This window comes from Strongylocentrotus purpuratus, unplaced genomic scaffold, assembly GCF_000002235.5.
Source record: "Strongylocentrotus purpuratus isolate Spur 01 unplaced genomic scaffold, Spur_5.0 spur5_scaffold_5, whole genome shotgun sequence".
NCBI lineage: Eukaryota > Metazoa > Echinodermata > Echinoidea > Camarodonta > Strongylocentrotidae > Strongylocentrotus > Strongylocentrotus purpuratus.
Genome location: NW_022145611.1, coordinates 38,610,435 through 38,623,004, shown reverse-complemented (window position 1 = coordinate 38,623,004; position 12,570 = coordinate 38,610,435). Strand labels below are relative to the sequence as shown.

Below are 12,570 nucleotides of genomic sequence, written 5' to 3'. Positions count from 1 at the left end.
GTGTACCACTTGTCGCTTATCAAGTGCTTCGTACACTGGCAATATCTCTTTTCATTTTGTCTAGATATGAAACTGTAGAAGTGCAATTTATATCTGTGAAACATTTAAAATGAATATTTATGTTAAAATTCATATGACAACAAATAGCAGTTCTCACATTGTTCTAGTGTAATGTATTGTTAGATGTCAGAGAGCCCTTCATCAGTAAAGCAACAACAAAAAAGAGAGAGAAACAGAGACAGAGACAGAGGGAGTGATACAATAAGGAAAAAGACTTAAACCACACGCACTCAAACATACAGAGATGAAAGCACATGTCACTTGCACAGAAAAAACACTATCATTAATTGATGATAAATAATTATGACTATTGAAAATAGGCCATTTTGGTAATGCAATCAAATTTAATGCCCAAATCTTTTTTCAGTACCTCATTACATTTTATTTCATTCACTTGTTACAAATAAACATGTTTCGTTAGTCAGAATGCAAATTGCATAAATTAATCGTTGCTAGGGAGGACAAACATTAAGGCTTGTCCTACATGTACCTAACAAAACATAATGTAAACAATTTGCATTCTGACTATTAGAATACAATCAACAACGATTCATATAATTTTGATTACATTACAAAAATGGTGTATTGCTGCGAGTGTGATTGTTGTTGACTCATCATTATTAATCTTGACCTCTCCTGTACTTAGAGAGCCTCTGTGAGTGTTTATGATTCACCCTTTTTGAAAGGGAGGGAAAAGATCCATACTCATATGTTTGCATGAGTACAGATAGAGAGAAATTTATGCAATTTGATTAGTACCATGGGGTTTGAGATGTTTTTCACTGTGCGGCTAGTTTATGTTACCTTCTGCAAACAGTACATCAACTATTGATAAAGGAAAATTGTATAGGATTAATCTGATATAAAAGTGACAAATAATAAATATCTTTTGATTTATTTTAAATTTTCTTACATTTCTTAACATTATGATAGCATTTAGAAGAATTTTTGTTGTTGTAAATTGTTACCCATGAACTTGCTTCTGAAATTCTTTCCCTGGAAAATATATACCAGTAGATTTGCTCATTTGAATCTCTCTGACGATTGAAAATCAATATTCAGTCATGTAAAACTCCTGCATTGTGCCTGGATTTTCACATGTGGTGGGATACCCGCCCTTGGCGTGGGGTGCCCTGGTTTTTGCATCACTGGACAATGACTTGGTTACTGGAATGAAACAAATACATGTACACATGTAGGCGTTTGGTGTCTAATATTTGTTTGCATAATGTCATAGCTACAAAAATAAAGTATTTTTAAAGAAAGATAAAAAACGAATTGAATAAATTCTCTTTCTGTTTGATTTTTACTCATGTATTAGAGGAAAAAAAATGAAGTAAAGTTTCTTCATTGTAATGTTGCCTCCTTTAAAAGTTTAATCACTGGATAGACTGGTAGAACTTGCATCATACACAAGTATACATCTATTTAATAAATAATTGAAAGATACAGTTCTTAGTATCGGGTTTCTATTTTTTTTTGATTTGTAGTAAAGAAAATGTTAGTAAAAGAACTTAAATCTATGATTTGCTTTTAGCAGAGGAACATAGTTTTTGAACCACTATGATATAATTCTAGAGTGCCATTCACTTTTTGTATATTTCAATGAGCTATGGTTGGCATTACTATATCTTTGAAAATTAATGGAAAGTCTTAAAGTCTGTATGAGAATTGTAATTGATAGAATCCTGCACATTACATATAAATATGTGAGATATAATTGTGATGTGACCCAGTTTGCTGAAGGTAATAATTCTGTAACATAATTTTAATATTTCACCGACTACAAGGGCACTCACTACCCATGAAGCCCCATTGTCCTAAATTGTTAAAACCTGAATGACACAGAAAAATAGTATTGTTCATGCCTGCTACAAAGAATAGATTTGTTTGAATTACATTCTCGTGAGTCAAAGACATATATATACTTTATTATGGTTACCTGAAAATATGGAAATGTTGCCATGATTGTTTCTACCCGAATGTTTTTGCCATTTCTCTCACTTTGTTTAACAGGGTACAAGTTTATTACTATTCAGTCCCCTTTCTCTCAAACTCTTGCTTTGCCCTACCCTGGAGATGACATTGTTTAATCAAGTCTTTATTCCTGAAAAGATCTTGTTCAAATAACATACAGGATGGAAGTATTTGTACTTGGAATGTAGTTTACATATAATTCTTAATTGTAATATTTGTGTAAGCAGTGATTACCCCGTCTTGAAAGAAAATCTTGTGGAATACAATATCACATCAAATAGTTATGTATGAATGACTATCAGTTATAGAGATATTTATTATACAAGGTTTCATCAAACATTTTTTAGTTAAGTGGTTGAATTGCGCATTAATACATAAAGCCCATCAAAATATAATGGAACTTTTCAAGCAAATAATCATTAAGCATGCCAACTGAGAACTTATACACTATATTTTTCTTCCTTTGTTACATAATTTGGCCAAAGCACACTTGCAAATGAATAGAGACAAAATTATAAGAGTAATATTAATAATAGCTTCATGTAAATTCATATAGTGGACTTATTTGTTTCCACCCCAGGGGATACTCAGGGGCGCCTGCAAATAAAAAAAAAAATCAAATTATAAAGACAATTTACGTATGCTGCTTTGTTACATTGTGGCTTGTTTCTGCATTAATAAAAGCCCAACATCTCTAAGAGTATTGAATCCTGTACATGTATGTTTAAGGTTGAGTGCCCAATCTTCTGGAAACAGAATGTGTAATTGCTGTTTGACATATCGCCGTAGCTACAGATTCTGTTAGAAGGATTGCTCTTGAGATGTGTACGAGAAGAACTTAAGCTTGACTAAAAAGGATGAATTACATACTCTTCAATGCCAAACAATATACATGTACATGTACCCTGGGATCTTTTTAATTTTTTTTTTAATCTGAAAAACCAGAATTATTTTCCAGGTTCTGGTAAAAAATATATTTTGAATAAGAGTGAAGCAAGAGGATTGACCTAGGTATAATGAAGGACAAAAAATGTTAATGTAATGATAATTATACATGTACATGTAGAAATAATTGACACTATTTGTGACATAACCATAAATAACATAATAACATGCTAAAAGGGAATAGAAAATTATGAGATAGCTTCATTGGAATACCTATCAGCGCCAATGATTTTGAGAGGGGTCGAGTTGCATTTATTTTGTTTGGGGGAAACACACGTTACCTTAGAAACATATTGAGTAGATCAAAATTTTTCTTGTCGAAATGCACGTTCAGTATTATAAACATCACTTAAATCATCAAAATTATTGTCCCCACCGAAATTGTCTTCAAAGTAAAGGAACAAATAATTATATTGCTCACAAGGTGACTAATGGAATTAAAATTTGTCATTCTACACCTGGCCAAAAGTGTCAAATTTTAAGACATTTAGAGAGCCATGGACCCTGCAAATTCGGATACCACTATAAATGGGGCCATGAGCACTATCATCATTATCATTATCATCATCATCATCATCATCATCATCATCATCATCATCATCATCATCATCATCATCATCATCATAATCATCATCATCAATATTGTTACCATTATTAATCATTGTTTCTGTTGTTGTCATCATTCTTGAATATTCCTCGGCTAGGGTATCTTGGAGACACTGAAAGACATCACCAAGACCCAGGAATGGGACCATGAAGTAACAGAATGCAACTACATCACCTTCCCTACCACCACCGATGCTGCCTCAGACCATCCCCTGATGGTAGATGTAGTCAATTTGAATCTAGCTGCTAAACAGAAGACACTCCCACAAGATTTCCTGGACAGGCTTGTTGCTTTTCTTGCCATGCCCTACACCATGCTGTCCAATGGATCTGGGTATATCACTACCGGGAATGACCCCAAACCAGCTGTAGTTGCTAGGTAGGTATGCCTGGCTATTTATAGTGTTGGGGTTTGATCTCTTTTGCTCTTGAGAGCTGGAAAATAACTTTTTATAGGTATTGTTATGTGAGAAATCTAAATTGTCCAGAGATTTCACAGCAAATTTTGCCATTAAGAAATCCTATGTGAGTGAATTATTTTGTACAAACTTGTGTATGTAAACCATTTTTTATGCCATGTATAATGGATTGAAAATTATGTGTATGATTCTGAAACATGCAGGATAATGCACTTCCATTAAACATTCAATGTGACCTTCCTGGTTACCCTAGCCTCTATTTTATACTGATGAATATCATGCTGGATTTTACCGTAACAAACTTGAGCAGATGTTAACCATTTGCTAATGGACTTTGGCGTAATTGAGAAACCTAATAGCCTTGATCCTCATGCCAAGAATACATTAAAAAGGCTCTACTTCATGTCTGGCACCAGATGTCATACTGAATACACATGGAAAGTGAGTAGTCGTGACCATCTGCATAGCATCATTAGTATGTACTGATTGCAGGTTCAATGTAATTAAATGCCTCATCTATTAAATCACATCATAATTTTTACCTTGAAAATTTCCATCCATGAAACAATGATAAAAGTGCGAAGATAGGTTCAAATTTCTAATTTGGAATGGGCTTGTATATTGTTTTACCGTTTGGCTTATGAAGGCCTTGTCTGCAAAAAATAACCACCTGAACCAATTTTTTAATCCACAAATAAGTTGAATTAATTTCAAGATTTCCTTTTTTGTTCAATCTGGATCACTGATTCTGCACTGAATATGATTACAGAACAGTATTGTTAAGTATGCAGCATGAAGGCTTCTCACATTTACATGTTGTAGAGGTTCTGTTGTGGTTACATCACTTGTAGAATGATTGATGTTGCATAGCCTATTTTAATATTAGCATCTTTCATGTTTGTATTCATGACAGGTCTTGGAAGATGGAAGGAGATGCAGCAGGTTGGATGTTCAGTCGGACCGTGTTCAAGGGCAAAGGCCATACATTAGATGAACTATGGACGTACACTCTAGTACAACCAGCTACAGAAGGTACATGTGCTTGTAGCTCTGTGGAATATATATGCAAATATCACAGGCCAGGTCCTCCAAATTGTTGTCCCATTTTACATTGGTTCCTCCATTCATGTAGGAATACATTTATATGCAACCTAGCCTTTACCTTTCATTTACTGTAATGAACGGTGTATAAACCGCCTCGTGTATTTACCGCACCCCTCTTTTTCGCCCTTATTTTTTTTGTTTTTTTTTTGTTTTTTTTTTGCTGACTTATTATTATAAACTACATATTGAGATCTATCAGAAAGATTACTTTCAAACCAAGATGACAGACATATTTGAGTGTTGTTCTAGTTTTCAAGTGGTGAGTAAACACACTGATTACTGAGCTTTTTTCTCTCCTTTTTTTTTTTTTTTTTTGGTGTACCGTGTATAAGACGCACCCCCGACTTTGAATTTTTTTCGCCGGCAAAAAAGTGTGGTTAATACACCGTTAATTACGGTAATGAAAACTAATATGATAATTTGTTTCACACAGAGGTTATACATAGTGCTGTAAAATTTGAACATTGTGCTTGTACTTGAGAATCCCCCCCCCCCTTATAGTAAACAATCATTGAAGGTTCTTTTTCAGGTTTCTTGTAGCAAACTCTTGCATGGTTAAATTCCTCATCACCTTTGTTAATCCTTCTTCTCTCTTTATCCTCCCAATATGCTCTTCAGATGCCAACAAGAGCCTGATGCATCATATCACATGCTCCGTGCTATCTAATAAAGACTCTTCACACTGTGAGAAACCAGCATTAAGACTCGCTGCTCTCAAACAGTACTTTGAGCTGAAGCACCTTAAACTTAGCCCACTCTGCCATTCCAGCCTTAAGCATCTCACAAGCCACACCTTGCGATCCAAAGCCTACACCAATGGCACCTCGGACAAATACTCTTCTTTGAGGAAATCTCTTCCTGATGATGTCATGCCTATATACAATGGATTGGATGCCGAAGGCAAGTCGGACAGTCGATTGACGGAGAGACTGGCCATGAGTTGGCCAAGCGATACACGCAAGCCTAGGGCATCCAGTCTCAGTATGTGGCAGGATAACTCTTCCAGCGATGATGCAGGGTTTTATAGTGAGAGGCAGCACAGGAGTCGTAGGCAGAGAGTCAAGAAGACAATGAGTGCTGATGTAACAGCAGGGGAAGGAGGGGGAAAGAAGGATTCTTTGGAGAGAAAGACAGGGTCATTGGATAGAACCACTAGTGAGAAGGGATTAGGAGGCCTAGAGGACAGTGGGGTTGTAGGTCAGTATTGATTATGCAATGTTTATAATTTCGTAAAAAGAATTGTAAAAGTGCAAAGATTGATCATCAATTCATAGGTAATTGTCATCTATTCACGTGTGTCTATTATCAAATCTGATCAAAAAAATTTATAGAACAACATTTCAGAAATAATTGAGAATAGAGTAAGTAAATCATAACATTTTAGTACATGAATTATTCCATAAAATCTGTTGAATCTCACTCTAAAACGTTTGGATGTGTGGCTGTATTTTGGAAAACAAAAAATAAGAGTGATCAAGAAATATGAAGAAAAAAAAGGATTGTTTAATGGAGATTTTGTTCGGTGTCATGCTGTAAAACAAAAGTTTGTTGAACTCTACTAATATTTTCTCTTTTCTAGATAATATGGCAGAGTACCAGTCATTAGCTCATCAAGGAGCACAGCTGGTATTGGAGGAGAGTATTAGAGCAGCTGGTATCAATGTGAATGTTTCTGAAAATGATCAGATGCAACAGACAGGGGGATGGTCGTAAGTAATCAATTTTGTGGTTGTTATTGTGAAATAGGTAACCACTTCCTTACTCACTGCATTGCATCTGTTCAGTAGTAATTTCCTTTCCACCTCCATAGATTTTGCGAGTGGTTACTTTTTTCTTGATGAAGCCCTGTTATGTCAGAAATGCTTTTGTTTAACGACCGCCTGCACTAGTTTGGCCAGGGGGATTAGACCTCCCTGCAAGGTCACTGACAGGTGGTTATCTCATCAAATCGGCTCTTAATTAACATAAGAACAAGAGGATCATGTGGGACCAACTGGCACCGATTAGGCTTGTTTGCTATACAAAGGGTGCAATTAGCTTCTAAGTAGTGAAGTGGGGCTTTAAGGTAATGGAGCTTAAGTTTGTTTCCCTGCAATATACTTGTTTATGTAACACAAATAATTGTTAACTGATATTTTGTATGTTAATTTTCATTTGATATTCTATCTACTTTATTGTAACAGCTTTCACTGCCTTGAGAAGGATGTGGTGATATTGAAGAAACCAAAGAATGGAAAGTATTACAGGTAAGACATCCACTCCTTCGTATTTGAATCTTCAATGCAGTTGTATTTTAAAGTGTAATCAAATAGACTTTATTGCTGTGAGAAATTAGACTGTGATACTCTCTGTTTTCAACATTAATTCTTGTTTAGTGACCCCAAATCAATGAAACCATTATTCTATCATTGAATATGGATTTAGGACTAGTATCAAATTCATTTTTCTCCATTCTATCCTTGTCCATTTTGTTTCATGTTGAATTTAGTTACCTTGGAAAGGGGATCATCAAAGCATCTCCTGCCACCGTCTTCAAAGCCATTAAAAATCCGCGGACAAGGTTCACTTATGATACAATGTTAAAGGTAGATATAACATTGTATGAATTTATGTATTATATGAGGGAGGGAGGGAGGGAGGGAGGAAAATATGGAAAGAATGGAGAGAGAGAGAGAGAGAGAGAGATAAAGAAGAGAAGAGAAGGAAAGAATAGAGGAAAGGGTTTGATAAGAATGTGATGCAGCCCTGCTTTATGTTTATACATACGTGTTACATGCTTCCAGAAAATGTTAGATAACTCAATTATTGATAAGGATGCAAAGTTATTTCAAAGCCAATTAATTTAATTCACTGCTTTCACTTTCAGAAAATGAACATTGTGAAAACCTTCTCAGAAGACTTGTGTGTCTGTAAGTATATTTGATATTTAGATATCTGTAGTTTTAAAGTTTGCTGATGAAACTAATTCTGTGTTTATCTCTTAGTTCATGTGTATGCGTAATGTATCTTATAAGCATTGATTTTTTGTTCTTTCAGGCATCTAAGTCAGTCAACTGTTCGCTTTATAACATTTTAAAAAACTGGGAAATATTTAATGTTTTAGAACTGTAGAGATCTTGAGAGATCAGTCTTTAGTAACTTGATGTGAGAATCCTGTTGATTGCAGACCGACGGTGCATAATAGGAAAATATATAAGTTACTAAAAATTGCTCATATATCTGTACAGACCAATGTGACAAGCTCCAATACTTCCTTTTAATGTTTTTTTACATAAACTTCCTGATACGATTTTCAGAGTTTTTTGTGATGCATTGAAATGAATCAGCTACAAAGATTTCATGTTTTTAGTGTTCTTTACATAAACTTCCTGATATGATTCGAATTCTTTTTTGTGATGCATTGAAATGAATCGGCTACAAAGATTTTATGTTTTTAATGTTCTTTACATAAACTGCCTGTTAACTTCCAGTTAACTGAAAGATCATGTCTGAGTTTCAATATAACCTTGCCAATCCCTGTGTTATAACACTGAACAAATGGACAATTTAATGTATGATTGCATGTAAATCATTCATTAAAGGCACACTGTCCTACTTGTAGCTACTTGCTCCCTCTATATATAAAACTTCCCAAATCGGTGCCTGTTGGTCCCCCATGATCCTCTTTTTCTTATGTTAAATGAGAGCTGAGTTAATGAGATAGCCACCTGTCACAGTGACCTCGTTGGCTCACTGGGTGGTCTAATCCCTTCTAGCTGAAGTAGTAAAGCCTTATGTATTAGGTAAACATTAGGCAAACACTAATCGATGAATCTTTGCATTTAATATTTATTTCTTGTACAAACTGTTACAGCACAATGCGTGTTCAATTATGCAAATGTATTAAACAGATCTTTTGATTGTTACTCTGTGTTTCCTTTACATCGTATAGATCACATGGTCCATGAAGTGCCTCAACTCTTGAAGAAAGAGTCAAGAGATTTCTGTGTGCTACAAGTTTGTAAAGCAGTGGTAAGTCTTGGGATTGTTAGGAAATCTTTAAAATAAATGTATACAGTCTACTCAGTAAAGTAGAATTTCATTATGTCTGTTAAAGTGTTTAGATGTAGCTGCTGCTGGGAATATATTAGTCTTCTCTTTGTTGACACTTTAAAGCTAGTCCTGTGATTTTCTTTTTTTGATTGAAATTTTTTTAATGGTAAATTCTCTATATTCTTTCATACATTGTAAGGACACTAAAGAGCTCTGCTCCAAACTGTAATAATACATAACATCTTTGAACTGAACTCCATTTGTTGCTTGTGTGGCAGAGAAGTGGAGAATGGATTTCAAAATTGTACCCTGTGCAAATCTCTCAATCAGGAACGCCCATTTATGGTTATTGTCAGATTTGTCCCCCTTGATTGTGCCATTCTCACTATTCATCATCCTGAAGATAAGATACCTTATGGATGGATGACCCCAAGTGCATAGTGCATTGCTCACTGTAAAATAACAAGATACATGATGATGAATATTATTGTTGCTGTTCTTTGATGATCCCATTGTAGGGTGAGCGTCACATCGTGGCCTGCCGATCCATCGAGTGGAAAGACTGTCCAGAGGAAGGGTCATTGGTCAGAGCTCATATGCTACCTAGTGGATGGGTCATTGAACCTGTAGGAAACCAGTACTCCATGGTCACCTACATTACTCAAGTAAGCAACAGTGGTGTACTGTATCTTTGGTGGGACATTACCCCTCTTCCTGAATTTGTTTCCTATCACTTTTAAAGGTATTGGGTGCTTTGAAAAAACAAGGGAAGACTATTTTTAAAGGAAACAAACACAAAGTTTACATTTCCTTTACAAAACAATTGAAGATGATTAAAACCAGTTTCACATTTTATGATGTGAAGCATACTTTAAAGGTAAAAAAGCAGCTAGATAGTCATCATTTCAATTGAAAAAAAATCCCATTTGTCCTTTCAAACATGCTAAAATGTCATTATGCAGAATTCACACACAGCAGATGAATCTTTTTTTTTACAGTGTGTTAAATTATGGGGGTGTTTGGTTAAAAAAGAATAATATCATGCACTACTCTTTGTAAAGTTGGTATCTTATATGACCGTCTTCAACACTAGATGTGCCAGAGATACTCTAAAATGAGGCTTGATTAGACCTCCATTTAATCACAAAATTTGAATGATTTCTTAATCCAGAAAATTTGTGTTCAGCATGTATTAGTAGACAAGTATTACACTTCTTTTAAGTAAATTTTGTACAGGTTTACTGTTCATCTCTGGATTAGTTGTGTTTTAATATGATTTTGAAATAAGTTTGAACTCTGGATAGTCCTCATATTGTAATGTTTCCTGTGTGTCATCTCTATAATAATTGGATCTCTCTTCTCCATTGTCCACTAGGTTGCCTTGTGTGGTAAAGATGTGCCAGCAGCCTTCAGTCAGTTCCTATCAGTGAGAGTGCCGCTCAGCATCGCTTATCTTCGTCTCTTCATGGAGGCACAGCTGCCTTGAACACTCTGTTATGCCTCTATCCTCACTCCTCCTCATTCCTTCCAACATGGTCATTTCACCACTATCTTCAGAGGTACCATCCTACAAGGGTAGGAAGGGGATACCGGTCGGACTATTGGGGTATCTCCTACCTTCCCTGTACAGTTAATGTATACAATGACATTTTCATGTACAGGAATTTTGCAGATGATAGGGAACAGACATTTGTTGAAGTGTTGTTTTTACGTTAATTTACACAGGCTACTTATGATACATGCTTGCAAATGAATTGCCAGCTAATTTTCGAGTGTGTTCTAAACTTTTGCAAAAAATGAAGGCTTTTACAGAAATCCATCATGTTTTGTAGTACTGTTATGTAAATATTTTATCAGACAACATGGCTGAAAAAATGTTTGTTTATCTTTGAAAATTATCTCTTGAAAAAGTAAAAGAGCAGTTTTTCCCAAAGCAAGGATTAATTGAGGTTGAATTATTATGACAAACTCATTATTTGCCTTATTAAAGCTCACTTTCTTTAAAATTTTGACAATAATTTGGCCCGGAAAGGGCTGATGATGTTATTTAGTCAACTGAAACTCTCTGTAATTACATTCGATATTTAAATCACATATTTCCTAGAAACATGCCCTTTAGAAGATATACACAGGGTCATTAAGTATAATTGGAATTTTGCAGGATATCCCCTGTTCTTCAGTGGAAAGTATGTTCAGCATGTGGAAAGTAAATAGGAAAAAGAGAAAGGACAGCAGAAGACTGAAGAGTATATTCTTCCTGCCTCAAATAGTTGGTTGAGACTCAATTATCAAACATCGGGCAGTTGTTGGAAAAGGCTTGTCTTAGTAGTCTGCTCAACTATCATCTGATACATTCAGGGAAACCTTTTCTCACTCTTTGTTTCTATGTAATACAAACATTTCCTTGTAATATGAAACTAGATACTTCTACATTTCACCTTCAACATTTCAAATGCTCTAGACAATAGAATTTTTGTAATTTTTGTATTTGAAATGTAAAATGGAATTCAAATGTTCTCCATTAGTTGCCCATATGTGGTAGTTTTCTGAGAGATTTGATAAAACATTTTCCAAAGAGAGGTTTTTACCTTTATGTATGACTTTGAACTCTTAATGTGCTCAGTCAGCAATTTGTGTAAAAGTGGAAAGAAAAAAAATGACTCTATCATAGATCAATTAAATTGTGTAGATTACAATACATGTTCCACTTTATACTATGAATTGAGACTGGTGCTATTAACCATTATAGAAAACCAGAAACTTCACTAATATTTCTTGTAAGCTGAACATCTATTTTGTTTACATTTTGAAACCTTGCAACGGGAATTGCTGAAAGTATGAATAACACTTAACAATCTATTTAATGCATTTTTGAAAGGTTATACACAATGAACACTTTTATACATTTGATGTGATGCATTTGTTTCAAGTGTTGTGATATAAATGATTTTCATGAGTGCTCTTTTTATAGAAAAATTCCAAATGGTTTTTATTATTTGTTCATACTATTTGATAGTTGGTTTAGTAATAATTTCCACTTTATGCTTTACTCGTTGATGGTATATTATACCAGTTATTGTTTGTTTTTTATTTTTTTAAATGCTGTTCGGGAGGCTAATATATTTTTGCTATTATACAGTATGTGAGTGTATTCTGTATATAGATATGAAGTGGACAATTGATTGAACTGAGCACATATCTCCTTACTGAAATAGAAATTTGTACATTATGTTGTGTATAAGCTGAAACAAAAGTCTGTGTATTGTGAGTAAGATATGTTGTTATTTGTTCTGTTACTGAGGCTGCTATTTTTGGAAATAGGTCGATGCGTTTATACATTACTATTCTTTCAATAATTATTGTAATTTTTGCTTTAGTCAGCAAATAAAGTAGATGAGACTATGATATTGAGTTGCATCTGACATCT

At 34.6% G+C, this 12,570-nt stretch overlaps 1 protein-coding gene across 2 annotated transcripts in view; it reads left to right on the top strand.

The window, feature by feature from the left end:
• LOC576766 overlaps positions 1-11,791 on the top strand; it is a 30,044-nt gene extending 18,253 nt beyond the window's left edge. For both annotated transcript variants that reach the window (XM_030998970.1, XM_030998972.1), the window contains exons 5-14: positions 3,687-3,967; positions 4,921-5,039; positions 5,730-6,308; positions 6,691-6,820; positions 7,295-7,357; positions 7,600-7,696; positions 7,978-8,020; positions 9,043-9,122; positions 9,662-9,808; positions 10,519-11,791. In XM_030998970.1, coding sequence (XP_030854830.1) covers positions 3,687-3,967; positions 4,921-5,039; positions 5,730-6,308; positions 6,691-6,820; positions 7,295-7,357; positions 7,600-7,696; positions 7,978-8,020; positions 9,043-9,122; positions 9,662-9,808; positions 10,519-10,629 — 1,650 coding nt within the window. In that variant the 3' untranslated portion in view covers positions 10,630-11,791. The remainder of the gene's footprint in view (positions 1-3,686; positions 3,968-4,920; positions 5,040-5,729; positions 6,309-6,690; positions 6,821-7,294; positions 7,358-7,599; positions 7,697-7,977; positions 8,021-9,042; positions 9,123-9,661; positions 9,809-10,518) is intronic.
• The last annotated feature ends 779 nt before the right edge of the window (positions 11,792-12,570 follow it).